This window comes from Poecilia formosa, unplaced genomic scaffold (genome assembly GCF_000485575.1).
Source record: "Poecilia formosa unplaced genomic scaffold, Poecilia_formosa-5.1.2 Scaffold41, whole genome shotgun sequence".
NCBI classification, from domain to species: domain Eukaryota; kingdom Metazoa; phylum Chordata; class Actinopteri; order Cyprinodontiformes; family Poeciliidae; genus Poecilia; species Poecilia formosa.
Window position 1 is genome coordinate 2,500,902 of NW_006799980.1, and position 25,183 is coordinate 2,526,084.

The window sequence follows — 25,183 nt, forward strand, 5'->3', positions numbered from 1 at the left end:
ATGGTTAAACATAGGACAAACCGCAATTTTTATTTATATTCTTAGCTTAAACCTCTTTGACATTCATATATTTTATTTGTAAAACTGACCCAGCATTAATGCATTTGATGTGTTTCAGTAATGTAATAAACACAGAAAGAATCTAAGACTGTGGTTCCGACAAAGGAAATGGAGGAAATGTAGTTACCGTATTTTCCGCATTATAAGGCGCACCTAAAAACCTTCAATTTCCTCAAAAGCCGACAGTGCGCCTTATAATCGCTGCGCCTTATATATGGACTAATATTGAGCCACAATAGGTCTAGCAACTACGGTAAGCAGCCGCCGACTTCAGTTTCGCCCGAAGAAGCGCGCGGTGCATGCTGGGATAGTTGTCAGAACGCTGGTTTGTTAATAAAGTTTGACTGAGTGGGCCAGCCCGTTGCTACGGTAACAGCGTCCGCCATATTGAATGTGGAATATGTGCCAGTAAACTAATACAAGTGAATGGACCGAACTTTAGTGCCATTCTACAAAGTATTTTAAGTTAATACCTGCCATTGACACATTTTCTCGCACACATTAACATATTTGGCAATCAAATAAATTACTAAAGAGATCGTTTCTAACTTTTGATGTGATTATTTAATTGTTTTGGGGCATTTCTGAGTAAAGAGCACAACGTTTTATTTGATAGAAATTATTCTGATAATTTTTATATTGAAATTGATGGACACACTTTTACAGTGTTTTATTAAAGAATATATCCATAATTGCTATAATATTCCATAATTTAATGTAGATTTAACATTTCAAGACAAGAAACAAATAATTTTCCGATTTATTTTTTATACGTTATTGAGAAATGACTTTTGATTTATAAACCAGTCATTGTCAAACATTAAACTACATATTTTTCTTACTTTTTCCAGAGAATAAATATTTATTACAGTATGTCAACTCTGCTATTGACAGCAAAGAGTGAAAATAATTATAACAGAGTAAATTATTTTTATTTCGTTACATAAACTACATTAATACACTAATACATCAGATTTAGATATTTAAAATACACAAAAAGTGAAAGAATAAAACATTTATTTATTATGCTGGGAACACTGGCCACAGGCAGGGCTTCGGTCTGCTGGTCACACTGGGAGAACTCAATGACTTCTGAGACGTCCTGGTTCACAGGCTAAAGCCAAGGATAAAAGAGAAATTATCCAAAAGTATAATAGAAAATACATACGGTATATGTTTCTTTCACATTCAGAAAAAGACATTTTCAGCATGTTGGGCTCTTGACTCGTAGCATCTTAATAGCTAAATACCGACATGGTGAAGCTGAGCTGGTGTTACGTCAATCCGCGTTTCCAAGAACAGCAGCTCCAGCTTTGACCCTGACTTATCTTTCCTCACTAATTCCCCTGGTTTTTAATGAACTTCTCCTCTAACAGCGGTTTTTCATCAGGTCTCTCTCATTGGAAAACAGTATGAAAACTTTAGCTGCTACGCTAACAATCAGTGGTTATTTCGGGCCAATTTAGCTACATAGGAAATATTTTCCGGTTGTTTAGAAGCGAATTTCTGGCTGCAAAGTCAAGTAATTCTTTTCTTTCATCCTTACCTGGGGAAGGTAATCAGAATTAATCCAGTTTGTTTCGTAAAACGGTTGAAATAAGTCCACACAGCACAGGACTTATGTGGCAGCAGAGATCGCTCTGCTGCCACATAGAAGATGGCGGACGCTTTTACGTATGACTCAGCGCTCCATGAGGGGTCTACGTATTGATGTCTATGTATCTACCTACCGACAGTCTAAATCAGGTCGTCTGCAGGTCATTTAGCACCACGTTCTCCACGAACATGCTGTGCGTGAACGGAGAAGGGTTACCATCGTCCGGCCACGCCACGCCCCGGCGCAGAAGGCTCTCCTTGCTGACCGGAGTCGGACTGTTTTGTTGACATTCTTTATGTCAACAAAGTGGCGTTAGACATTCATCCGGGGTGCTTCGACTAGGGTTACCAAGGGACCAGTCCCTTTATATTTAAGAGGGGGGCAGAGACACAGAGACTGCAGCGGCAGCGTGTCGGTTGGTCTGCGTTACCCAGAAAGCAGTTGGGCACAATATCGCAACACCAACACCGTGACTGAAACAATGACTGGGGCAGCCTACTATATAAATTACTCGGGGACCACTACTTTGTTGCTACACATCAACATTTGCAGAGTACAGAACAAATCGCGTCTCGTGTAGGTTCAATACGGGACGGGTGGCAACCCTAACTAGCGGCTATTCTATGCGCCTTATAATGCCTTACATATGAAAAAAGTTTTAAAGTAGGCCATAGACCCTTTTCACATGACGTCAGACAACATCCGTTTTGACTCGATCCAGTGTATCTTTAGTTCCGGTGTGTGTAGTTAACGCCGTTTCTGGACTCTAAAGCAGCTGCCACAAATACGATTTGAAGATGTATCACTATTTGCAAACAGTTTTTCTTCATCGACATAATCTAAACTGGACAAATTCCTCGCTGATTGATACCAGTTTGACTATGAAGGTACGTGTTTTGTTTTTTTCTAGCTGTTAGTTGATATGCTAGGATAGCAATAGTAATTTGTTAGCTGGCTAACATTACGTAGCCTTTCTGTTTTGGAAATAGAACGTATTTAGGCTCTAATCTTAATCAGATTTTTATAGTACAGACTGGGGTTGCCACCCGTCACGTAAAATGCATGATCGTATTAACCCCTCCTCATTTACGCTAGTATCACCAACCGCTAAGTAGCGACATTACCTGTAGCCACAAATCCAAAACTTGACAGTTATGCCAAACACCCGCAACTCCATCACGTCCTGAGAAGTTAAACTCCTGCTACGATCAAGACATGAGGAGCAAGACGCTGTTTTAGATAGATAGATAGATAGATAGATAGATAGATAGATAATTAANTGAAAGAACACAAAAATAAAATCCAACTGAGATACTTTAAGGTTTGGGTTTGTGACACAACGTGGGAACTTTCAGAGGGAGATTAGACGGCAGTGCAAGACAGTTTCCATTTATTTTGATTCGGGGATTTGACGTTTCCTACAGAGACAGACTAAACAGAGATGATTTAGTGCGTTCAGGGATGCGAACCTCTTCCTTGACTTTAATTTGCCTGTGATTCTGATAAATGTTCTGGATTACGTCTTCATGACCCTTGCAGAAAACCTCTGTGGGGATCTTTCTAACAAGGTGCAGTCATTACAGATGATGCATTGAATGAACGCAGATATTTCATTTTCATCCAATTACAGAAACACAAGGAAATGTGAGTTTAATTCCTCTCCTCACTTCCTGTTGCTCTATTTAGCCGTACATGGAGATTAAAGGCCCGTCCTCGGGGATTGCTGCATCATTCGTCCATGTTTTTATCTGCTTATGTGTCACTCTTGCAGGTTGTGCCCAGCCGTAATTTGAAATGTATTTATAGATCGAGTTGTTACTGCTAAGGACGGTGATCACACTGATCAGATACGGCAACGGTATGTTAAATATGATGAAACATCATATTTAGCACACCGTTGCTGCATCTGATCAGTGTGATCAGATGCAGCAACACACTCACAGACAGAAAGTCTGAGAGTTAAAACGGATCACATTAATGGCACCAGTTTGTCTTTGCATGAACTGTATGGGTACAGAAAACATAAATGTGTTTGGTTGTGTCAAAATGTGTCTTTTTAGTTTNTTTTGTAAATACATTTTCTCTATCAATGACTTAAATTGTTAACTGTGGTAATTATGTTTGTGTAATGTAGTAACCATGTACAGTGTTTAATATAATTATTAAATAGATATTTTAAAGAAACAGCCACAAACCTTATGTCTTTGGTCCACAATAGCAGCTTTAATTTTAGCATTTCCTCTCCTCCACATACTTCATTGCCAGATGTGTAAAATTTACAAAAAGAAGCAATTTAAATGTAAAAGTTGCACATATGTAGATTACTCAAGAGAAGCTATTTACAATAGTTTTTACAGAACTCTACACAACATAAATTCATTTATTAATAGATACATATAGATATTAATTACAGAATAGATACACAAAGATTTCATTTCTAACAGCTGCTTGCAGTAGAGAGTGGTCATCCAAGAAGTGTGACTTGCAGGAGCAGGGAGGCTCTGTACTGGTTTCTCCTTTTAAATCAAGGGGCCCATGATAGTTTGACTAGGCAGCAGATGTCCCACAGCTGATTGACTGAACCTGCCATGGACAGAGGAACAGGACCATCTCAGATATGGTAGGTTGTTAGGTAGGCTACTGCTGAGAAAGATGAACAACAAAACAAATGGAGAAATTATGAATCACATCAGAATGTGTAAATTATTTGGCAGATAGCGCTTAAATCAATATTTAAAATGCTTTTCTAAACAACAGTGTTGGAAGATGTCAGTGATTTTAGTGAAACTTTTAACAACACAGCATTGAAAGGCAGCGGTGTACGTTTCCTAACTGTGGCTAAAGCTGCTGCTAGCTGGTTTACTCTCCGATCGGAGGCTGGTTCCTTTGAATACAGTCAGAGAATGGTGGATTGAAAATGAGTAATGACGGTTATCTAACACTTCAATGCTGTTTTATTAAAGTTGATAAATAAAGTGAATCTCTAAACGTTACAGCACTGACAGAGCGGTGTATATTTTTCTTAACTGTGGCTGAAGCTGCTGCTAGCTGGTTTACTCTTCGATCGGAGGCTGGTTCCTTTAAATACAGTTGGAGAATGGTAAATTGACAATGACTGATAAAGGCTAACATACAAATACTGTTTTTATTACAGTTAATACAGAACGTGAACCTTTTAACGTTACAGCACTGACAGACAGCGGTGTATATATTTTCCCAACTGTGGCTAAAGCTGCTGCTAGCTGGTTTATTCTCCGATCGGAGGCTGTTTATTTTATACACAGTCAGAGAATGGTGAATTGACAATGAGTAATAACGGATAACACTTAAATGCTGTTATTATTAACCTTACCTTTTATTATATCCTTACGATAATGAGTATCCATGAATTTTTCAGTCAGGTTTCCCGAGGCAAAATCACACCGGAAGTAAAGATACACCGCTTCGAGTTACGGCGGCCAATGTCTGACGTCACTGTGAAAAGGGTCTATTCATTGAAGGTGCACCTTATAGTGCGGAAAATACAGTATTTCATTTTCAGGATTAAGCAATACAACACAATATTCAGTTTATTGATATAGCGCCAATTCATAACGGATATCGTCTCGAGGCACTTTACAAAAAGATCGTCTCAATTCAGTCGCACGTACATTTTTAATTGATCGTAGTTATCAAACAAGACAGTAAACTCAGTTAGTTGCTGGAAATAGTTTAAAAAGTGTATATCTAGGGAAACTCAGCATCGAGTCCAACATTGTTTTGACAAACTTAAACATCAAACCAGCACTAACTTTATGCGTGACCAAGTGTCAGGTTCTGCCAGATCTGCTGAATACGAATCCAATTATAGTATAAATTAACCGTTTACGTCAGTAGCTTTTCATGACACTGCAAATGACCATTAATCTCTTCAGTCCTGTAACAAAAGCAGTTCATTTAGGGGTGTCATTCCAAGCATTTGCTGTAAAACACTAACACCTGAGAGAGAGAGGATGTCGCTTCATGGTCAAACAGAGCTTTTGGTGTGTTTTCCTCTCTGCGCAGGCGTCTCGGTCAGCGTTTCCACCTTCAACCTGGTGGCCATCTCCATCGAGCGCTACTATGCCATTTGCAGCCCCCTCGCTTCCATGACGTGGCAGACGAAGAGCCACGCCAAAAAGGTCATCACCTCCACCTGGGTGGTGTCCTCCATCTTGATGCTGCCCTACCCGATTTCCAGCACCCTGATTCCCTTCACCCGCCCCGACAACAGCACGGGACACATGTGTCGCCTGATATGGCCCAACGCAGTGTTCGAGCAGTCCTGGTGAGACACAAACCTATTCATTGGGGAGATCTATGCTACACGATTACCGCAAAGCAGTTAGCTTACGACGGCTTTTTTGCCGAGTGGTTTTCTCGTCTTGGTGAAAAGAGAGCGAGGAAATCCATCAACCAAAACCATTCGAATAGAAAACATGATTGAAACGGCTGCATATCTGCTTGGTTTGTCCAGGGAGTTGGGTTTTGTTACAAGTGATATGGGCAGTTGCCCAGGGTGTAAATAGCAGGGGGATGCACCGGTACAATCCTGGCTTGAATGAGTTTTATATCACTTTTATGTGCAGGAACCCCTAAGCAGACACGAAAGCTTGGCAGTAAGAACAGAGATCAGACTCTGTTTGCTAGCAATCACACTGAGCTCATGTTGAGTGAGATACAAATTACCCTTTATTTGTACCTTTAGCCACATGGAACCATTAAATCTGAAGAAATTCTGCTTTATTTAAGGGAACGGTGAGGAATCCTCACCCAGGGAAACAATCATTCAGCCCACCTTTAACTTACTACAATGTAATTTGGTGCTGCCTTGAGTTAAATCCAACGAATGCTGACTGCGGTGCAGTAATTCTGGTGAAATGTCATCGTAGGTACATCGCGCTGCTGCTGGTGCTTTTCCTGATTCCTGGTATCATGATGGCGACGGCCTACGGACGCATCTCCTTGAAGCTGTACAAGGGAATCAAGCGAGCGCAGTCCCTGAAGAGCTCCAGCAGTGGTATGACATGACTGCAACAATTACATGTGTTTTTAATGTTTTGTTTGTTGTTGTTTTAGTTTACCTTGCAGCACGCGATAATGTGTTTTGAGTGCTTTACAGCATGTTGAGAAACATTAAAACATTTTACAGTGTGGATGACTGAATTAATTAGAGCTGAGACCACAGACGTACAAGATGCTACTTTAGCATTGTTGCGGAGTAGAAGAGCATGACAAGTTTGCTTTAAAAACAACAGAAGTGTTCTTGCAAACTGGATTTTTATGTCATTTATCACTCAATGCTAATAATGTACGTCACAGAGATAAAAACAAACAATATCTGCAAGTCAAAGTAAGCTTAAGTCGATTCTAAGAACTTCAACCAATTTTATTTTTTTGCTAAACCAAACCAATTCATTCGGTTTTAGACCCATTAATGAAAATTGCAGAATGGGAAATCTAAAGCCAAAAGTCCCTGCTGTAGCGTAAAGAGTCCACTCTGAAACTGCTACTTTGTTTTTCCGCATGCTCGTCCGCACCAGAACGCCACGCCAGCACCGGCAGCGTCAAACCAGCAAACGGCAATGGCTGCAACTCATCTGAGAGCAAGAGAACGAGGAGGAACAGAAGCGGCGAGTTACCAGAGACATCCCGAAACCCCAGCCAAAAGGAGCTGGTAGCCAATAAACGCGTCATCCACATGCTCATTGTCATCGTCGTTCTCTTCTTCCTCTGCTGGACCCCCATCTACGTCGTCAACGCGTGGAAGGCGTTCGACAAGAACTCGGCGAACCGTCTGACGGGGGCGCCCATCTCTTTCATCCACCTGCTGTCCTACACCTCGTCCTGCGTCAACCCCATCGTCTACTGCTTCATGAACAAACGCTTCCGGCGGGCCATAGCGGCTACCTTTTGTAACTTCAAAATCCTGTGGAGAATCCGGAAGTGGTTCTACTATGGGAAGAAAAAGAGGACATCTGTTTGGCACAAACACGGGGAAAGACGATGGACGCTGTCCAGTGGCATGAACATCTATTCTCAAAGCATGAGAGAGAGCACACCCTGCGTCAACGCGAACATCCCCATGACGCAGTGCAGCGAGGTCCCGTGATCTCACTGCACGCTGTGTGTAGAAGTGCCGCCCGGAGTGAAGACAGACAGCGTGTTGTGTGTTGCTGAGCCCTCACAGTGCTTTCAGGACCAGTTTATGGGTATTTCTTTCATTTTAAGCTTGGTGTGGAACGACACGAGTCGGTAGGCTAACTCCTGCTCGACGCATGCCCCTCACAGCGGACGATCGTAGCCAGATGTTTCCCGGAGCCCTTCAGAGTCCAGAGTACTGACGATGCTCATTCAGCTTCAGGGACCGCGAGCGTGACACGAAGTGCTCTGACGCAGCAGTAAATAAATCAATGTCCCAGTTCTACACGTAAACACCGACACATACTCCAGAAGCGTCGTGAGCCCTGGAATTACACATATGAAGAAATAAACATTTTTCTTAAATAATTTTTTTTTTGAAGATGTTAAAACAATGTCTAATGTTTAAAGACCAGTCCACAAGCAAAAATAAGTGGGACTTTTTTTTTTATTATTATTATTTTTAGTCACAAAAAATCAATGTCCTCAGCAGAAACTAATGAAACTCAGTTTTGTTTTTCTTTTAACTATGTAGCTGATCAGTTGCCTAGTTCATAGTTGCCCACTCTTGGTCGTGTCTGTAAGTTTGTTTCTTTTGTTGTATTTGGAAGTAACAAGTATTAGTTGCTAAAAGTAATTAGCGCCACAAGCATTCAGAGTTGAAGCCAGAAAGCCGTCAGACCTGGCGTGACGCCGTCCCCACCTCTGAGTTTCAACCTCTAACACAAATCCAATGCAACTTGCGGCTGGATTTGTCCCAATCCCGTTTCCAATAATTGTTTAAATTCGACTTTGTGCTGAAAAGAATAACAAGTCGGAAGAAATGTTCAGTAGTGTGTTGTGAAATAACAAGTTGCCTTTTGTTTTTATAAAAGGCCGAATCAAAGACAACAAATCCTAAACATTTTACGTTAATTTCTTCACTGATGTCACAATGATGTCCTCGCTTCAAACCCATTTTCATTTAATTGGTTTTCACTCTGTTTCGTATTTTGACAGCATTTTTAAAAACGCTTGTCATGCAGGCTTGCACATGAGAAAATGAAGGATATTTTTCTAAACCTTCAAGCCCCGTCATTTCTTCGAAGTATGTTTTGCCTTTCATTTGCTCCTGTTGTGAAAGTCAACGTGTTCCGGAGATCGATGGGGTGTGGTTCACAGAGATCTGCTGCGTCACAACAGGTTGTGTTACCTTTCTGTAAGGACACGGTCTAGTTTTATTTATTTTTCATACCAAAGGATCAACTCACTACATGGAAATTAACTTTTTGTGCAGTGCGAGTGCCCTCGGGGTTGCCAAATATTTCTTAGGTGACTTAATAAATAAAGGATGGCTCAAGTATTACTTTAAGTTTTAATGGTACCGGTGAGTAAATAGTCCGTGTACCTTAGTTTGAGATCAAAAGTTGTGGTGGATATTGAGAGTTTGCACAGTGTGGGAGAGCTCAAGTTTTATTTTTTATTTTAATTCCCCTTTCTTAATACAGATACATCTAATTTTCAAGAGTCAACTTTAAAGTTTAAACCTAAACTTTTAGAGAACAAAAGGTTCAATCCCTGACATTTTGGAGTGCTTTTGAAGCTTAGTCGCTGCTAAATGTTGAAAACAGCACTTTTGAAGTACAACTAGTTAGTGTTCTTTAGCCTGATGCTAACGAGACAGTATAGGTCGGCATAGGGAGTCTATGTTTTCCATTTTAGTAAAAATATATTTTGTACTCAATCACAACTGTAAGGAAAGAAAAGTTGTTAGTTTGTGATTTCCTTAGCAATTAGCAGGAAGAGTAAAAAGAGTGGGAAAGTCCCAAGGCTGAAAGCACAAGTCAAAATTACAGCAACACATGTAAAAATCTAAATAATTCTAGCAAATTTGAATTTAAATTAAATTAAATGCAACGTTAGTTTAAAAAATGGCTTAACTTTCTATGGTTAGAAGTATTTCTGCTCCCTTTAACGAGAGAAACTGAACTGAACTAAGCTTACTGTGGCTAAATAATCAATCCAATGTAGTTTTTTTTTTTTTCTCACCACAATTTATTAGTCGTTTTCAGCATTGAATTTACATACTGGAACATTTTTATACTTCTGAAAAACTAAACGCCGAGACACTGAACCGCATTTAGGTTCTCTTTGATTTGGATCTTTACATGCTGCCTTCCCACTTCCCTAGAAGATATCCTCAACTTCTAGGAATCGCCGGCCTCACCGACACATTAATCACAACCAGCAGCTTCGATCTGAAACTCCCCACCGCTGCACAAACAGCTGCTGCCCTTGACCCTCTGTATGTATGTGTACCTAAAGGACTGGGTAACTGGAGAGGCCTTATCTTTTTGTGGGATTTGTAACACCTGCAGCTTGTCTTTAAAGAGTCAGTCTCTCCCCTCGCCCACATGATTTCCACACGTTCTTACTGTCGAACACAGCAGCGTCAATGTAGCAACTTGTGCATGTTTTTTTTTTTTGTTGTTCTTTTCCTGTGAGTTTACATGTGAAGAATCCAAATATTTCTCGTCGTTCTCTGCCAGCTGTGATGTGAAATGTCGGCTCTCAAATGTACTGTGCCGTCTTTTTGTGATCAGGCTCGTTTCAGGCGAACGACTTGACTAGAAAAATACGATCGTGGGATATTTGTCGACTTATTGCGGACTTATTGTGTTTGTCGGAAAACGTTTCGACTTTTTACAGACGTTTTCCACGAATCACAACTACGAACTTCAATGTGTCTCGCAGGAATTTGTGTAATATATACAGGCGGTGAAGTTGTGCACAACTTTGAAGTGGAAAAAAAAATGAAATGTCATTTAAAGAAAAAAAAAATGTTTACAATTAAATAAAAAAAATTTAAAAAGTGTGGCATGCATTTGTATTCAGTTCCTCTTGTGGAAGAGTTTTTTGGGGTTATGGCTCCACACACAGTGCTGATAAAAAGTATTCACCCGTTGAATGTTTTCTGCTTTTTCATTGCTTTTACAAATTATAGTCAACAATATTTGGCTTTTTTTGACAAAAAAAACCCCCTTTGATATCAAAATGATACTGATTTCTATAAAAAATAATTGTATAAACATATTTAAAGTAGAATAATTAATTGCATAAATGCCCCCTTCCCAAAGGATCAAAGGGGGTGAAAACTTCTTATCAGCACTCTAACTCTTACTTATTTAGGTCTGACTGAGTCAAACGCATGATTAATATAATTAATTTCAGCGGTGCGTGGGTCATAATTATTGGTATTTTGCGACAAACGTTTGGCGCCAACTAGATGTGAATGTTATTGTACGTCCAAGAAGAAATACACATTTTTTTTTGTACAGTTTTAAATTGTGAAGTTTGTGTGTAAAGTGCTGTGTATGAAAACCTGGAGCGCACACATTAAGATCCAGGGCAAAACAAGTCGGTGCTTTTAGTGGGTTTCAGAAAGTGGACCTTGAAGGAGAAGAGCGACTCTGGCGAGACTCGTGTGTCACTGAAGGAGCAAATAAGACAAAAGCTTTACGTAAGAGCAGGACAAATCCAGGTCAGTTATCCGTTACCCTTTTTAGCATGAATTCAGAGTAAAAGTAATAAAATGATTTTAAAAAATATATACTTTCACTGACCAAAAACATTCACATTTCGTCACTTTTTAAATTCTCATTTTATTCCAATATTGCAAGTTTTTTTTCTTGGGTTTTTTTGTTGTTTTTTTTTCCCTTTCTTCTTTTAATGACATACAGTTTTGAGCATGATCTGGAGCTGCAATATGTACAAAAACAAACTAACATATGTTATTACAAAAGAAAAACAAAAAAAAAATTAAAATAAAAAACAAAACAAACGTCCCCTTTGTTTTGACGTTATTGCTAAATGTTACAAACGGCACAGGTTTCTACCATCAGACACCCTTTGAGCACTGAGTATATACTACCACATGACACCTCTGCTTACCATTTTACTAGAATAATACACAGATAACAGTGAGAGTAGCGGGAGATGAAGACGAGGAGGAGATGAAGACAAAGAAAGGGCGGTCCAGGTAAGCATCGACGATAAAAGAAAAAAGAAGTGAGAAATCTTCAATTGCACAATGGAAGATAAAAACAAAAACATTAAAAACAAATGGAGGATGAAATGTGTGAGAAGAAGTAGAAAGTTTAGCGCTCTGTAGTGCAAACAGCCAAATAGTCTAAAAGGAGAAGTAAGGCTGAGTGCGACAGAGAAAGGGCTCCACACTCCGTTTTATTCGTTTAAAGCTGCCTCTCACTCTGCCCTGTTTTTTTTTTGTTTCGTTTTATTTTTTGTTTTGTTTTTGTTTGTTTTTTGTTAAGCAGTGCATGAAAACTACATTATTATAAAAAGACATTTGGCATATTAAGAAGATACATACATTGTTCAGAGCTCATAAAAACACATCCACACAGAACAGCTGCTTTTTTCTTTTTTGTGTGTTTTTGGTAGTGTAAAATAAAAATAAAAAAAACACGACAAGGACGCACGGAGAGGAACAAAAAGACACGAAAGCAAACGAGGAGAGACAGAGAGGCGGTGTTTTCCCTCTTGTGAAGGTTCATATCAACACAGCGTGCGTATTGAGAAGGCATGTAACATCTTTTTTTTTTTTTTTCCCCCACAGTATGTTCCCCCTTCTTTTTTGAGTTAGCACATTCTGAAAACAGAAAACCCAGTAAATTAACTCGGATTGTCGAAGGCGACGGATTTGTTGAGAGCAAGAGCCGCCATTTTTGTTTTCTTAATGAATCTGAAAGCTGCTCCAGATGGCGCGGTTTGCTTCGAGGCGGCAACACGTAAACAAATATTTAATCTTAGAAGACGGAGGAAGGTAAAAGATAATAATAATAATAATAATAATTACAGTTAAGATTTGGTGACCTCCATCCTGCAGAGTAAAGGGAAGCGCCGTTTGGATGCTACTCCGCTGCTGCAGCACTTATTTTTATCTATTTATTTTCTAAGTTTAAAGTCATTCCAGGAAGTGGCGTACTTTAAGGGAAACTATAGAGGCAGCACGGGCAATAATGCACTTTTTTTTCTCCATCTTTTTTTTTTGTTGAAAATTTGACGTAAGACAACGGGAGACTTTGTACCAATAATTTAAAAAATATCAATATTACAATATAAAACATTTTACATTAATAACAAACATGATGGATAAGAACAGGGCATAACTTAACTCATCGTTTCTTTTCTGCGCTTTTTTTTATACATTAAAGGGGGGGTGGAACGAATCCTTTTCTGTTCCTGTTTCAAGGTGTAACAAAGTTATGAAACACTTCATTGAGCAGACATTCAAGTTACAGTGCTGTTCTCGTTTTGTATTGCCTTTGAATGTCTCCCCACAAGCTAGAAGTTTTTTTTTTTTTTGTTTTTTTTTTGGATCTGGTGGAAGACCGGAAGCTCAATTTTTTTTTTCTTTTAAATGGACCGAATCAGTATTCGGTCACAGTGACGACATTACGGCACTAGCACGCTTTAAGGAACTTGCTGGCTGGTGAACTAGTGCTCAGGCGAATGAGAACACAAAACCACGACAATGAAATGACCTGTACAATATTGCTGTTATGTTCAGAAATGCACGTTTTCGTTTTAAATACACATTTAAAAAGGCCTTGTTTTTTGTTGGGTTTTTTTCTTTGCTCCCAAAGGCGGTGACGTCACCGCCGGCGCGATGAACCACAGGGTAATTTAGACAGAACAGAAAGCTGAGAGGGGCTTACAGCAGTCACGATGTAGGCATGGACCGAGTTTAGATTAAAAATTAAAAATAAAATAAAAGTTTTCAATTCACACAAAAAGAAGGCGATTTCCTTCACTTATTAAAACAAAAAACAAAAAGAAACACATTTGGCTGGAAACCTTTCTATTCCAGAAAACGCGTGCAGCTATGGAGTGCAAACAAAGGCATCAGTCTCTGTTACAAGTTCAAAAGCACAGCATTTTCCCACCTTACAGTTTCTGCACAAGTCTTTAGGTTCAGAAGTGACCCACCTGCTGCTGCACACTGACAGTCAGCTGGCTGAAAGGTCATTTTATTGTCCATCGCTTACAAGAAAGCACATCTGCTGAAGGAGTACGAGTAGTAGCTACAAAGCTAGTTAGTCGTTTTTTTGTGTTTTAAGATAAAAAAAAAAAAAAANTAATTTAGACAGAACAGAAAGCTGAGAGGGGCTTACAGCAGTCACGATGTAGGCATGGACCGAGTTTAGATTAAAAATAAAAAATAAAATAAAAGTTTTCAATTCACACAAAAAGAAGGCGATTTCCTTCACTTAAAAAAAAAACAAAACAAAAAAAAAACACATTTGGCTGGAAACCTTTCTATGGAGTGCAAACAAAGGCATCAGTCTCTGTTACGAGTTCAAAAGCACAGCATTTTCCCACCTTACAGTTTCTGCACAAGTCTTTAGGTTCAGTAGTGACCCACCTGCTGCTACACACTGACAGTCAGCTGGCTGAAAGGTCATTTTATTGTCCATCGCTTACAAGAAAGCACATCTGCTGAGGGAGTACAAGTAGTAGCTACAAAGCTAGTTAGCCGTTTTTTTTGTGTTTTAAGATAAAAAAATATATAATGCCAAAAGGAATTATGTTTGTTGATTTGAGTGCTTGGAGCCTACAATTTAATTTATTTCTATTTTATTTTGTATTTTTGCTCTCAAGTCTATGCAACAAAATCAAATTGGAAAGAAACAAACAAACAAAAAAAAAATGCTACAGCGTTTTTTTCCCCAAAGATTTTACCATCTACCATTAAACTAAAATTTTCATATCCGTTATAAGTTGAGCTATAAAGTAATCTCATAACACTGCCAACATGCTTCTTCTGACTGGCAGTAATTTTAATATTTAATCACCAAAAATAAAATATAAAAAATACCAATGGAAACCAGCAAATATAAGAAGGGCTTGGCTGTTGTAAAATCTGCTTTAGAAAAGGCAAAGAAATTCTTTAAGTAGACTTTTTTATTATTATTATTTTTACTTAAGCTCTGAACATTGTCTCATTACCGGTTAGCAGATCTCATTTCAAACCAGATAAAACATGTTAAACTTAAACATGTATGAAACATTTTGGGCCTTACCTGTAAAAATTAACTACTGGTCACATCTATGTCAAATTTCAAAACTAATTTTGAGCATTAATATAGAGCAAATGGTGTAAATAAGGGGGGAGGAAAAAGTTGCATTTTCAGACCAGAAAAACACACAAAGAAGAATTTTATGTTCACTTTTAACCAGCAGAGTTAGGAAGAGTTGAGAATTCAATATGTGGTGGGAAAACCTGGCATTTTGCTCTTGTGGATCAGTACCTTAAGAAGTAAAACAAGACGTGGCGACGTTTGAATTCTTGAATAGAAAGGCTTTCGTTCAGGCGTAGAAGCAGATAAAGCGAATTATTCCAGCTGGCGTTCTTCCCGTTTTAAATGGGAGTAAATTTAAAGTCTTTTTGTAAATATTGTGACCTTCTCCCCCCCTCGAGGTTATCGCACTGGTCCATGCCTACTTGGGAGAGATTGTCCCAACCGTGGCAGCAGAAGAACACTATTGAAACGAAAACAGAAGAGCAGGGATCTTTGTGTTTGTACACTACAAAAAAAAAATAAAAGAAAACAAAAACAGGAAGGCTTCAGAAGAAGGAGGCTGCTTTTGCAGGCAGGGTGAAGCCGCAGCGATGAGCTCAGAGACAGTGGAGCTCCTGTGATAAGCAGCGAGGCATTAGTTTGTGCTACGCACAGCTTCTTCCAAGGTGAGTAAACAGCATATAAGAAAAAGGTGAACTCTTTTCCTTTTTTCCCCCCCCCGTCGTTTTGCAGTAAGGCCACATCAAATTGAAAAAGTGTCCATCGTTTTGTGTGTGTGTTTTTTTTTTCTTTTCCTTCTTCTTTTTGGAAAACTACCGGATGTAAGCAGAGCACGTGCTGGAAGACGCCTCGCCGGGTGCAGTGAGCAACAGATATTAGATATGTGACTGGTCTGACTGTGTGCACAGTAAGAATATACAGTACTAAGGCTTACTAACGCTTATTACATTGAGTTTGACTTGTTTTTGTAACCAAGAAAGTCTTTGTTTCTCCTTCCTTTTTTTTTTTTCTTCCTTTCTCCACATATTCTGCAGATGTTGCTATGGCTCCATGTGAGATGTACTGAAGCGTTTGCGTTCCAGGAGACGCGGCGAGCACGCAGAGTATTGCAGGCAAGGCAAAAGGCGTTGCTTAAAGCTTTTTCTTTTTAAAGACTTCATAAAAACCAAAAAGGATAAAAAATATAGGCCCCTCTGAGGTCGTCCTCCCCCCCCCCAATAAAAACAAACATAATAAAAACCAACCTTCGCTTATGTGAATAAACAAACCCAGACTTCAGATTTTGTTTTTTTGTTTTCTCCCCCCACCCAAAAGAAGACGTAAAAAAAAAAAAAAAAAAACAAAAAAAAAAAAAAACAATCCAAAGACTGAGAAGCAGACGTTTGTTGTAAGGTCACATTAACATAAAAGGTTTGGGAGTTTGGACCTCAAACAGGGGGCAGAGGGGGAGGGGAAACAAAGCCCAAAAGCTCAGAGAAGGAATAGAAACTATTTGGTAACAAAAGTGTACTATATGTTTAATACAAAAAAAGGTATGGAGAAAAATGTACCTTTACTAAAGCTTATACAAGATCCTTGGTCCATAAAAACTATGTTATCGTCACGTTTTTGTGTGTCCCTCTGCGTCCTGCAACAACAACAATACGCCCAGCCGATGCGCGTGGGAGCTGATCAGCGTGAATCCAGGCGGGCCGACGGCGGGCCGATCCGTTCAGGTTGTGGTCGGCGTTGCGTTCAGGGTGGATGTATTGTTGTCGTCGTCGTTTCTCACAGCTGAAGGAAGGTGCTGGTGCTCTGAGCCTGCAGGAACGTCACTCGTTCCAAACGCCGGGATTAAATAGGCAGGTCCCTAAATTAACCGCGGGGTCGTCACACGGAGCTCTTCTGCTTATTCCCATTGGCCGACACCGTCGGTGATGTCGCTCCTTCAGTTTTTGCTCCTTTCGTTTGTATCCCAAGCTAAAACACGCAGCACTCTACGACGAGTCAAGAGTTTGGGTTTGATTCCTATAGTCTGTCATGTAATATACCCCAAGGTGTGTTTCGCTCTCAAGGCATACTGTGTGTGTGCGTTAGGACACCACGGCGGCGGCGGAGGACGAGGACGTGACCCCGGCGCCGGGGGTGCTGCTGGGGCCGTAGACGCCGGGGGCGGCGGCCTCCTGGCCGCTGTTGCTGTGCAGGCTGGCGTTGCCGGCCCGCAGGATGGCGCCGGCGGCGCTGCAGTGCGGCCTCGGGCCGGGCTCGGGCGTGTAGGTGAAGGTCAGCGTGGTGGAGTAGATGATGCCGTCGTTCCTCACCAGCGTGACGGGGACCTGGACGGGCTGCCGCACCCAGCGCCAGCCCTCGCGGAAGGCCGAGATGTCGGGCACCACGCACAGCATGCTCTCCGCACACCTGCAGGGTGCGCACAACAGGAAATACGTTAGCAGTTATGGCCCCACCCGCCGAACGCGACCCGAAATCCGGGTTGTTTTGCTCATGTTCATGTCCAGGTCCAGGTCAGGCTTCTGTGTCGCGTTTCGTAGAGCTGCGGCTTACACTTTATTTAATGCAGCCTCAACTTGCTTTTAAAAGTGTTACACAAATAAATTTGACATTATGTCGAAATTTTCCCCTTACTATATGGTATTTTATTCTACTTTATAGTCTTTGTGTGAGTCTACTTGGTCATATTGCCCGACGTTTTGCTGCTGTTGCACAGAAATTTCCCCCATTTCAATACAAGAAAGCAAATTTCTATTGTATCAATTATTCTGATCATCAATTAATTTGATAAGTGGTGCATTCTACTGATTTTTCATTTAACCCTTTTTTTTTAGACAACGTTAGAAATATATTAAAATAAACAAACATTTCAACTCCTTTTTGAAAACAAAAAAACAAACATTTTATTGCCTAAGATGCAGTAACAGCATTCCTTTGGTGAATTTGAACCAGGAGAAGCTGGAAGTGCAGCTTGAGGAGCTTTGGCTAAAACATATTTAAAGGCAGACGTATACAGCAAAATGTGGGCTAATTACTGCTCCAAATTTATTTATTTCAGCAAACTACCTTATTTTCTGAGTCTGTATGCTCCAGCTAATGATTAATTGATTGCTAAATTAGCTGCCGATTATTTCAATAACCGGTTCATCATTTCAGCCTTAAATATACTCTGCACAGAAAAAAACCAAGCGAGAACGCGTGTTGTGTTGATCCACTTATTACAGTCTAAGCAGAGGAGCAGATGGGTTAACCCGTTGAGAAGATAAATAAAATAAGGTGGAGACGTTCATTAGACTGTAACGAGCGCAGCGCACGCGGCCTCGCCCAGCCCCGCTCCCGTCAATCGCACGGCCCAGACGATTTGCACTCGACTCACCCTGCGGCTACAACAAGCGACAAAATGGAACCGGAAGAGGTTCAGCAAAAGCTGAAAACGGGAGCATTTACACTGCTAACTCAACTTATGGTCTAAATACGAAAGCAGTGAAATCTTAATTGAAATAATACGCTGGGCTTACTTTGGGCTCGGGCCTATAGTTAAAGTTAATCAGTCGAGTCAGCCTGACTCTAAACTAAAACGTGTGACTTCATGAACAGAATGCAAAAAAATGGCAAACGATCCAGGGTTCCTTCACATCTTCATCCAGACTTTTTCCACCACTAGCGAAAATTATTACAGCCAGCAGCCCCCCTCCTCCCCAAGTTAGTTTCTTAGTGACGCAAAAAGGAGAAAATGGGAAATATTTGACACTAATATGCAAAACGGACTGCTTTCTTTTCCTACATTTTCACAGAAAGGCATCTCCAGAGTAACTCCCCCCACATTAATGATTTACTCTCAGTGAAAAACACCAGCCCCCCAAATGGTGTTCAAAGAGCCACATCGTGTCCTTTCTCCGTAAATCTGAACTTACGTAAGAGGCTGAAAGTCCCGAGGGAGATTAAAGGTCTGTCGAAGAGCGACGTGGGGTCATTATTCTGGTATTTCTGAGGCTTTTGCAAGTGAAATGGAGCAGCAGACATGTGACTCAGTGCTACTCTTCATTATGGATACATTTATTTTTCCAAATCCTGAGCTCGTCTTCTTACGTCGCTGCCTGATGGAGGCGTCTTTCAGTGACGTTCTCAGTCTGTTTGAAGCTTATATTTCACTTAAAGGACTCCAAAGAAAGTCTTTTGCCCAAGTTACATATTTCTTCTGTTTTTGCTTCTATGCTACACTTTAGTATTTCAGATCATTCAATACATTTTAATACCATGCACTAAGTAAATACAAGACAGTTTTCAAAATCATGATTGGATTTACAGAGAAATCCATCCAGACCACACCGCGTTGATCCTGTGTGAACATATAATCGCTTCCTTTTTAAATCATGAATTAACCAAGATTAAAACATTTTTTGTCTTTTTTTGGTTTCTTATCACTGTCACGCTAAGGACAGAAAACTAGCAAACTAATAGAACCCTAAAAAGACTTAAAAAAGAACCTGTAAAACAACACGAAGCAGGCAAACCACAGCATCCACAAACTTTCCATCATTATAATCCAACAATAGAAGGTAAAAATATTTTTTTGCCACAGTGTCGTCTTTTTGTTCTATGCAGATATTCTTACAAAAAAAAAAAAAAAAAAAGGGGGGGGGAATTTTCTTTCTTTACAAAAGCAGCAACTGACCTGTACATGGTTTCAGCCTCGACATCGCCGAACCAAACCCGCAGATTTGGCGTGAAGTTCTGCCCCGTCAGCTCCAGCATGGCGACGTCCCCACCGCCGTTGAGCTGCAGGGGGCGGACAAGACCAGACGAGTTCAAACACGTGAACCGAGCGTCGCCGCGAAGACGTTCGCGCCGAGAAAACGCCGCACGCCGCGCCGAGGCTACCTGTAAGCTCTCTACCACAGGCACAGGGGTGACGGGTGAGTGGACGGGGCCCATGCCCTCGTAGAACGTGTACTCTGCCTTGTCCGTGCTGATGATTGTCCAGGAGGCGCCGTCGTTGATCATCTCCTTGTTTGGTTCCTTTGGGCATGGAGTGGCCTGGCATGGAGGGAGGAGGAAGGTCAATGGGGATTCGAGAGAGCTACACATTGTATGCAGAGGAAATGGTGGCACGGACTTGAAACTGGATGATCCTTTCTTGGGAAAGGCACAGGTACATGCGCTCCGTGTCCTTCAGGTAGAAGGCACACTTGTGCAGCTGGGAAACCGGGTCGTCGGCGTCCAGCAGGGCCGTCTGCTTGTCGACTTTTCGAATGATCTCGTAGGAAAACAAACGGAAAGGAGCAGATAAGCCGATCGAGGGATGGATGTTATGATAAAGCAGAGGGTTGGACGGGGAAGACAAGAGATCGAGATCGACGAAAAAGGACAACAAAGACATGTAGGAAGAAATAAAGGATTACTTTTTGATTGCAAAAGTATTCACACACTGGTTAAAGTTTTATAACTGCTTGTCAAACTGCAACAAGAGTTGAATGTGTTTTATTAGGATTTTCTGTGATAAACCAACAAAACGTTGATCATAATTGTGAAAAGAAAGGAAAACAATATAAAACCTTTACTTTTTGGTGTGTTTGTATTCTGTCCCAGTCAATTACTTGCAAAAAAAAAAAACTTCTGCAATTTTAGCTAAAAGCAATTTGAAACCCAAACTGTCAGTTTTGAGGATCTAGAGACTGAGATGCTCATCAGTTCTTCCAAAAAAAAAAAAAAAAAAGCTCAAACTCAGACTGCATGAAGAGTGTCTGAATATTTCCTAAAGGCATTAGTTCTTGACTTTGACTAGGCCATTCTAATACCATTTTGCTGCATCTCTGCCTGAAAGCTGGTGATGGTTGTCCTGCTGAACAACCATCTAATGGTTGCACTTGATTTTATTTAGGGGCATCAGAACAAAGGGGACTTGTATACAAATGCAGGGCACACTTTTCAGGGTTTTATTAGAAAAACATTTTGCAAACCATGTAAAGTTTCCTTCCACATGACAACTACACACTACTATGTGTTGTTCTATCATAAAACTCTGAAAATGAACCGAAGTTTGTGGAGCTAATGTGACAAAATTGGAAAAAAGTACAAAAGGAACAAATACTTTTGAAAGGCAATGTAGGTCAGAAGAAAACGAGGTTAACAAACATAAATAGATGGAAGAAAAGACTAAATGTCAGTTTGCCGCTCAGAAGAACATGAGTCATGGAATGAGTGAAGAAAAACAAGGCTGACTTTGTCTAAGAATGATTATTTGAACAAAGTAAAAGTCCAACGTTTATGAAGACGGGGGAGAAATAAACTCCTTTTGTGCCAGAAGAGAAGAAGATTGACAGCTCTGTGCAGCCTGCTAATTAAAGAACAATGAGAAGATCTAGTTTCCTCACAGTGCAAAACAAAGACGGCGTAAAAACTGTTTGCAAATATATATATATTTATATATATATATATATGGAAGAAAATGGCATGATTTTGTGGGTACTGGCAGTCTGGTTTTGACATGTTTGGACAGAGGCAGGACGGCAGCATCACTCAGACTCCGTTTGTGAGTGTTGGCGGAGGAGCAGCAAAATGTTCGCCTGTTTCTGTTGCAGTTTGCCGCTTCTAATGTTTTCCCCTGATCTCAATCATTGAGATGTTATCATTTATTATCATTATTTATTTTTACCAGTCTGGGCAGCGCCATGCCGGTGACCGAGCACACCAGCTTGACCGTCTGGCCGTAGTGGATGTAACCGTCTCTCACAGTGAACTCCTCTCCTTCTGACTCCTCGTCATCCACTGGAAACGCAAAGAAACGACCAATCAGAGCCGCCGCTTCACGTTCCACACACACACACACACACACACACACACACACACACACACACACACACACTCGCCACCAGTCAGTCACTCCAGTTCATCTCTCAGTCACACGTCGTCGCGTTTGGGTGAGGGCGACTCACACAGGTGGATGTAAAAAGCCCCCCACTGCTGGGAACTGGCGTGGAAGTTGCCCCCCTCCACGTGCAGGTAGCGCGTGCTGACCGTTTGGGAGCGCAGTCGGTTGAACAGCGCCACCTTGGTCCCTGATGCGATGCACACTGCGGGCGAGAACAGACAGGCTTACGTAAGGAGAGCACGGCCTGCTGCGCACCGGGCGAGGTGTAAACACAGACACTGTAGATTTAGCTATGCTGCCCCCTGGTGGGCAAACTAACTTACTTTTTTTTTCCTAATTATTATTATTATAATTTTTTTATGATAAATTTTAGTTTGAATTCCCATACTTTTAACTTGAATTTAAAAGTGCAAAATGCAGGACATTTAATGGGGGAAAACATTCCAAAAGCAACCAATGAGGGTTCAGATAATAAAAACTCAATGAAAATTTTAAATAAAAGCACAAGTAATAGACTTAAATGTGCAATCATTGGTAATTTTTTTTAAGAGGAGAAAATTAAGAAGAAATTAGAATTCTAACTTTTTTCCTTAAGAATAATTTTTCTTCATAAACATCAGCAGTTCAAACACACGCATATGCGCTGATGGGAAGATTTACGACTCTACTTTGTTGAGACTGTTGAAACAATCCGCCCAAACAGGTTCCAGACAATTAATGGTGCCACGAACCTGGGGGAAAGTCTGGTCTGAACACAGTGCTGGTCGCGAATGCCAGTGAAAAGCACTAAAACCTTTCTGCTAGAAAGAGGAGCTTGTTTTTACAAGAAAAGCTCTGAGGCACTAAATCATCGGCAGGAAACGATGTTGAAGGTGTAAATTTAAACTCAGTGTTTGCATTTTTACAGAGTCAAAATGTCAAGAAAGCAATGGAACAAAGTTTTTCCCCCTCATTTGAAATCCTTGTTGGGTGTTAAAATACTGCATGAAACAGTCAGACAGTATTTGCATTCTGCAGTTTTCCAAGTTTGCAGAGCTGCAGAGTAATATTTTTGAGTTAAAAGCAGTGAAAGGGACATTTATAAAGATAAAAATCTAACCAAAAAAGGACAAAACAAGCTCTAGAAACATGGAGAGCATCTCTACAAAAAAACATTTTCTTCAGTCTGTAGGAGAAATCCTAAAAAACAAACAAGGTGCTGACTTGTTTTTGCTAGAAAAGTAAAATATATTTTTTCACTAACACAGATTCGACGATTGTGCTCCATCGGTGAACCGACGGCAAAGACAAAGACACACAAAAAAGAGGAAACTCGTCCAACTCACGGTCAGCGTTTTTGAGGGACTGCTTCTTTTTGGAGGGCTTGGAGATGACTTTGATCCTCTTGCTGAGGAAGACGCCAATGTCTGCGCTGTTGCCGTAGAACATCTTGACGGACAACATGAAGTGCTTTCTCTTGTCGGAGTCGGATATGTACAAGGTTTTGGCTGTGCAATAATTCTGAGGAGAAATAGTGAATCGTTCGATTAGTGAGCCGACAGGTCAGCGTCAGATTTATGCTTTCGTGTTCATTTATCTGCCGCCGGATGTTTAGATAAATCCACTGAAAACTCATATCTAATGTTTGTTTGAACTGTTGTTCTGAATTTACTCAGAATCTCCTTTAATCTAATCGGCTGCAAAAGTGAGTGAATCCACAGTTCCTCTTAGCATCTTCATTGGACTTTCTTCTAAGTCTAAATATTGGTTAATCCAATAAGGCTGTCAGATTGTGAAGGCTGCAATTTGTCATGAGTCCTTCATTTCAGCTTGCATATATAAGGTGCACACTGTGCGAATTTGGAGGAATCCAGAGTAAACACTTTCTTCTCCCGAGCGTCGTTTTGTGTAGTTTGTACCTTTCCCTCTAGGTTGAGCTGTTGCATTTCTTGGTCGCTGTTGCCGATGCCGATGAAGGCACACGGCTGCGACTCGTGCTCGTTGCAGCCGTCTCTCTCCATCTGCTCCTTCTTTTTCTTCCAGCCGCTGCCCATCAGGTAGACGCAGGGAGGAGGGCAGAAGAACCTGGAAACAATGAGGCGTGTGGCATGTTTTTTTTTTTTTTTTTACAAAGCAGCTCTGTTTCCAAGACAACCTTCTCTAAATATGCTTTTGAGCTTTTAAGAATCAACATTTATTCACGTCTCGAATATAAAAATAATTATTTTAAGTCAAATTACTTGGAATTTCGGTCAAATTAAACCAAATATTGTGCATCCTAATTCACACCAGTAGAGGGCAGTCTAGTGTCATCTCTCTCTTGCAGTGGAAAGAAAAAATCTGGTTCAATATTTTTATCTGCAACTTTATTTCAAAAGTTGTTGCACTTTGCCGTGCAGACACACACACGCACGCACGCACACACACAAAAACAACTAAATTTCAAAATAAATTTTAGACATTTTAGTCCTGCACAAATAAACCGTCGAAAAAGAAAAAAACGAGCTCATTACTGGACGAACTGGGTTCATGTGGAACTGGAGAGCAGGCTGTTTCGCAACTCCAGACTCCGTCTCTGTGGGTGTTTGTCTACTTTCACCTCCTATAAAAAGCACAGAAGAAGCGAGAAGCGGCGAGAAACGGGTGGGGGGGACTTTAAGGTTCTCCGTTCACCTCCACCCTTCAGGCACGTGTGTAAAAAAAAAAAAAAAAACTGAAAGTGCCATGCAGAGAGGTGCAACCTGATAACAAAGCAGCATCCTGCAGAGTCCTGCTGGACAAAGACTATTATCTGAGGAATTCATCTTTTTCCAGCTCTTGGTGGTTGGCGTCCAACGTTTGATTTGCCAAGAGATAGGCGGCCTGATGAGATTGCAAGCAGTGTCGCAAGCAAAGCCAAAAAAACGGAGCGGAGCCGCAGAGAGCAGCGGAATGAAGACGCGCAGCGTTTCGGGGGGGAAGGAGGCTATAAAAAGTTGCAGCGTGGGGTGGAAAGGTGAAGCGCAGCGTTACAGGAAGGATTTGAGGAAGAAGAGAAGAGTTCAAGAGAGCAGAGTTGAAGAAAAAGAGAAAAAAAAACAGGAGGTGTTGCATCAGCTGCTGATTGAAGTGCAGTTACATGTGTTGCATAGAAGATGAGTTGAAAAGTTTGACGGCAGCACAGGCTCTGCAGCTTAGACCCAACCAATGAAATTCCTCCCGATTTCCCAAAACATTCCCTCTGGAGGAGTTCGACTTCCAGCTCTAGCTGCCTTCAGCTCAATGCGTTTTCCATGCTCTCCGTCGAGACTGATCAGTGCAATACCTGAAGGAAAACGTTGCTTTGTTTGTGTTCATACAATAGTCGAGAGCCGGAGTTTGGGTCTCCAGTCCGTCACACGGCAACAATTGACGCTTTTACTTAAAAAAAAAAAAAAATACTGGAAAATCGAGTTTGAAACGGTTTCG

At 40.8% G+C, this 25,183-nt stretch overlaps 2 protein-coding genes and 1 long non-coding RNA gene across 9 annotated transcripts in view; 1 reads left to right on the plus strand and 2 right to left on the minus strand.

The window, feature by feature from the left end:
- The window catches only part of cckar (cholecystokinin A receptor), a 22,965-nt gene extending 9,397 nt beyond the window's left edge, over positions 1-13,568 (plus strand). For 2 of the 3 annotated variants that reach the window (XM_007551343.2, XM_016671067.1), the window contains 3 exons: positions 5,702-5,963; positions 6,568-6,695; positions 7,219-13,568. In XM_007551343.2, the coding sequence (XP_007551405.1) occupies positions 5,702-5,963; positions 6,568-6,695; positions 7,219-7,787 (959 nt within the window). In that variant the 3' untranslated portion in view covers positions 7,788-13,568. The remainder of the gene's footprint in view (positions 1-5,701; positions 5,964-6,567; positions 6,696-7,218) is intronic. The other variant, XR_001661984.1, reaches the window with a different exon arrangement.
- Positions 4,018-4,973, minus strand: LOC107836133 (uncharacterized). The gene is made up of 2 exons (XR_001661985.1): positions 4,830-4,973; positions 4,018-4,444 (listed from the first exon to the last, which is right to left on the minus strand). It is a non-coding gene; the product is annotated as an uncharacterized LOC107836133 (long non-coding RNA).
- Positions 13,569-14,791: 1,223 nt separating the features above from the next.
- The window catches only part of rbpjb (recombination signal binding protein for immunoglobulin kappa J region b), a 55,172-nt gene continuing 44,780 nt past the window's right edge, over positions 14,792-25,183 (minus strand). For all 5 annotated transcript variants that reach the window (XM_016671061.1, XM_016671065.1, XM_016671062.1 and 2 more), the window contains 8 exons: positions 23,656-23,821; positions 23,083-23,257; positions 21,822-21,959; positions 21,542-21,654; positions 20,003-20,143; positions 19,768-19,923; positions 19,562-19,665; positions 14,792-17,295 (listed from right to left, as the gene is read on the minus strand). In XM_016671061.1, the coding sequence (XP_016526547.1) occupies positions 16,971-17,295; positions 19,562-19,665; positions 19,768-19,923; positions 20,003-20,143; positions 21,542-21,654; positions 21,822-21,959; positions 23,083-23,257; positions 23,656-23,821 (1,318 nt within the window). In that variant the 3' untranslated portion in view covers positions 14,792-16,970. The remainder of the gene's footprint in view (positions 17,296-19,561; positions 19,666-19,767; positions 19,924-20,002; positions 20,144-21,541; positions 21,655-21,821; positions 21,960-23,082; positions 23,258-23,655; positions 23,822-25,183) is intronic.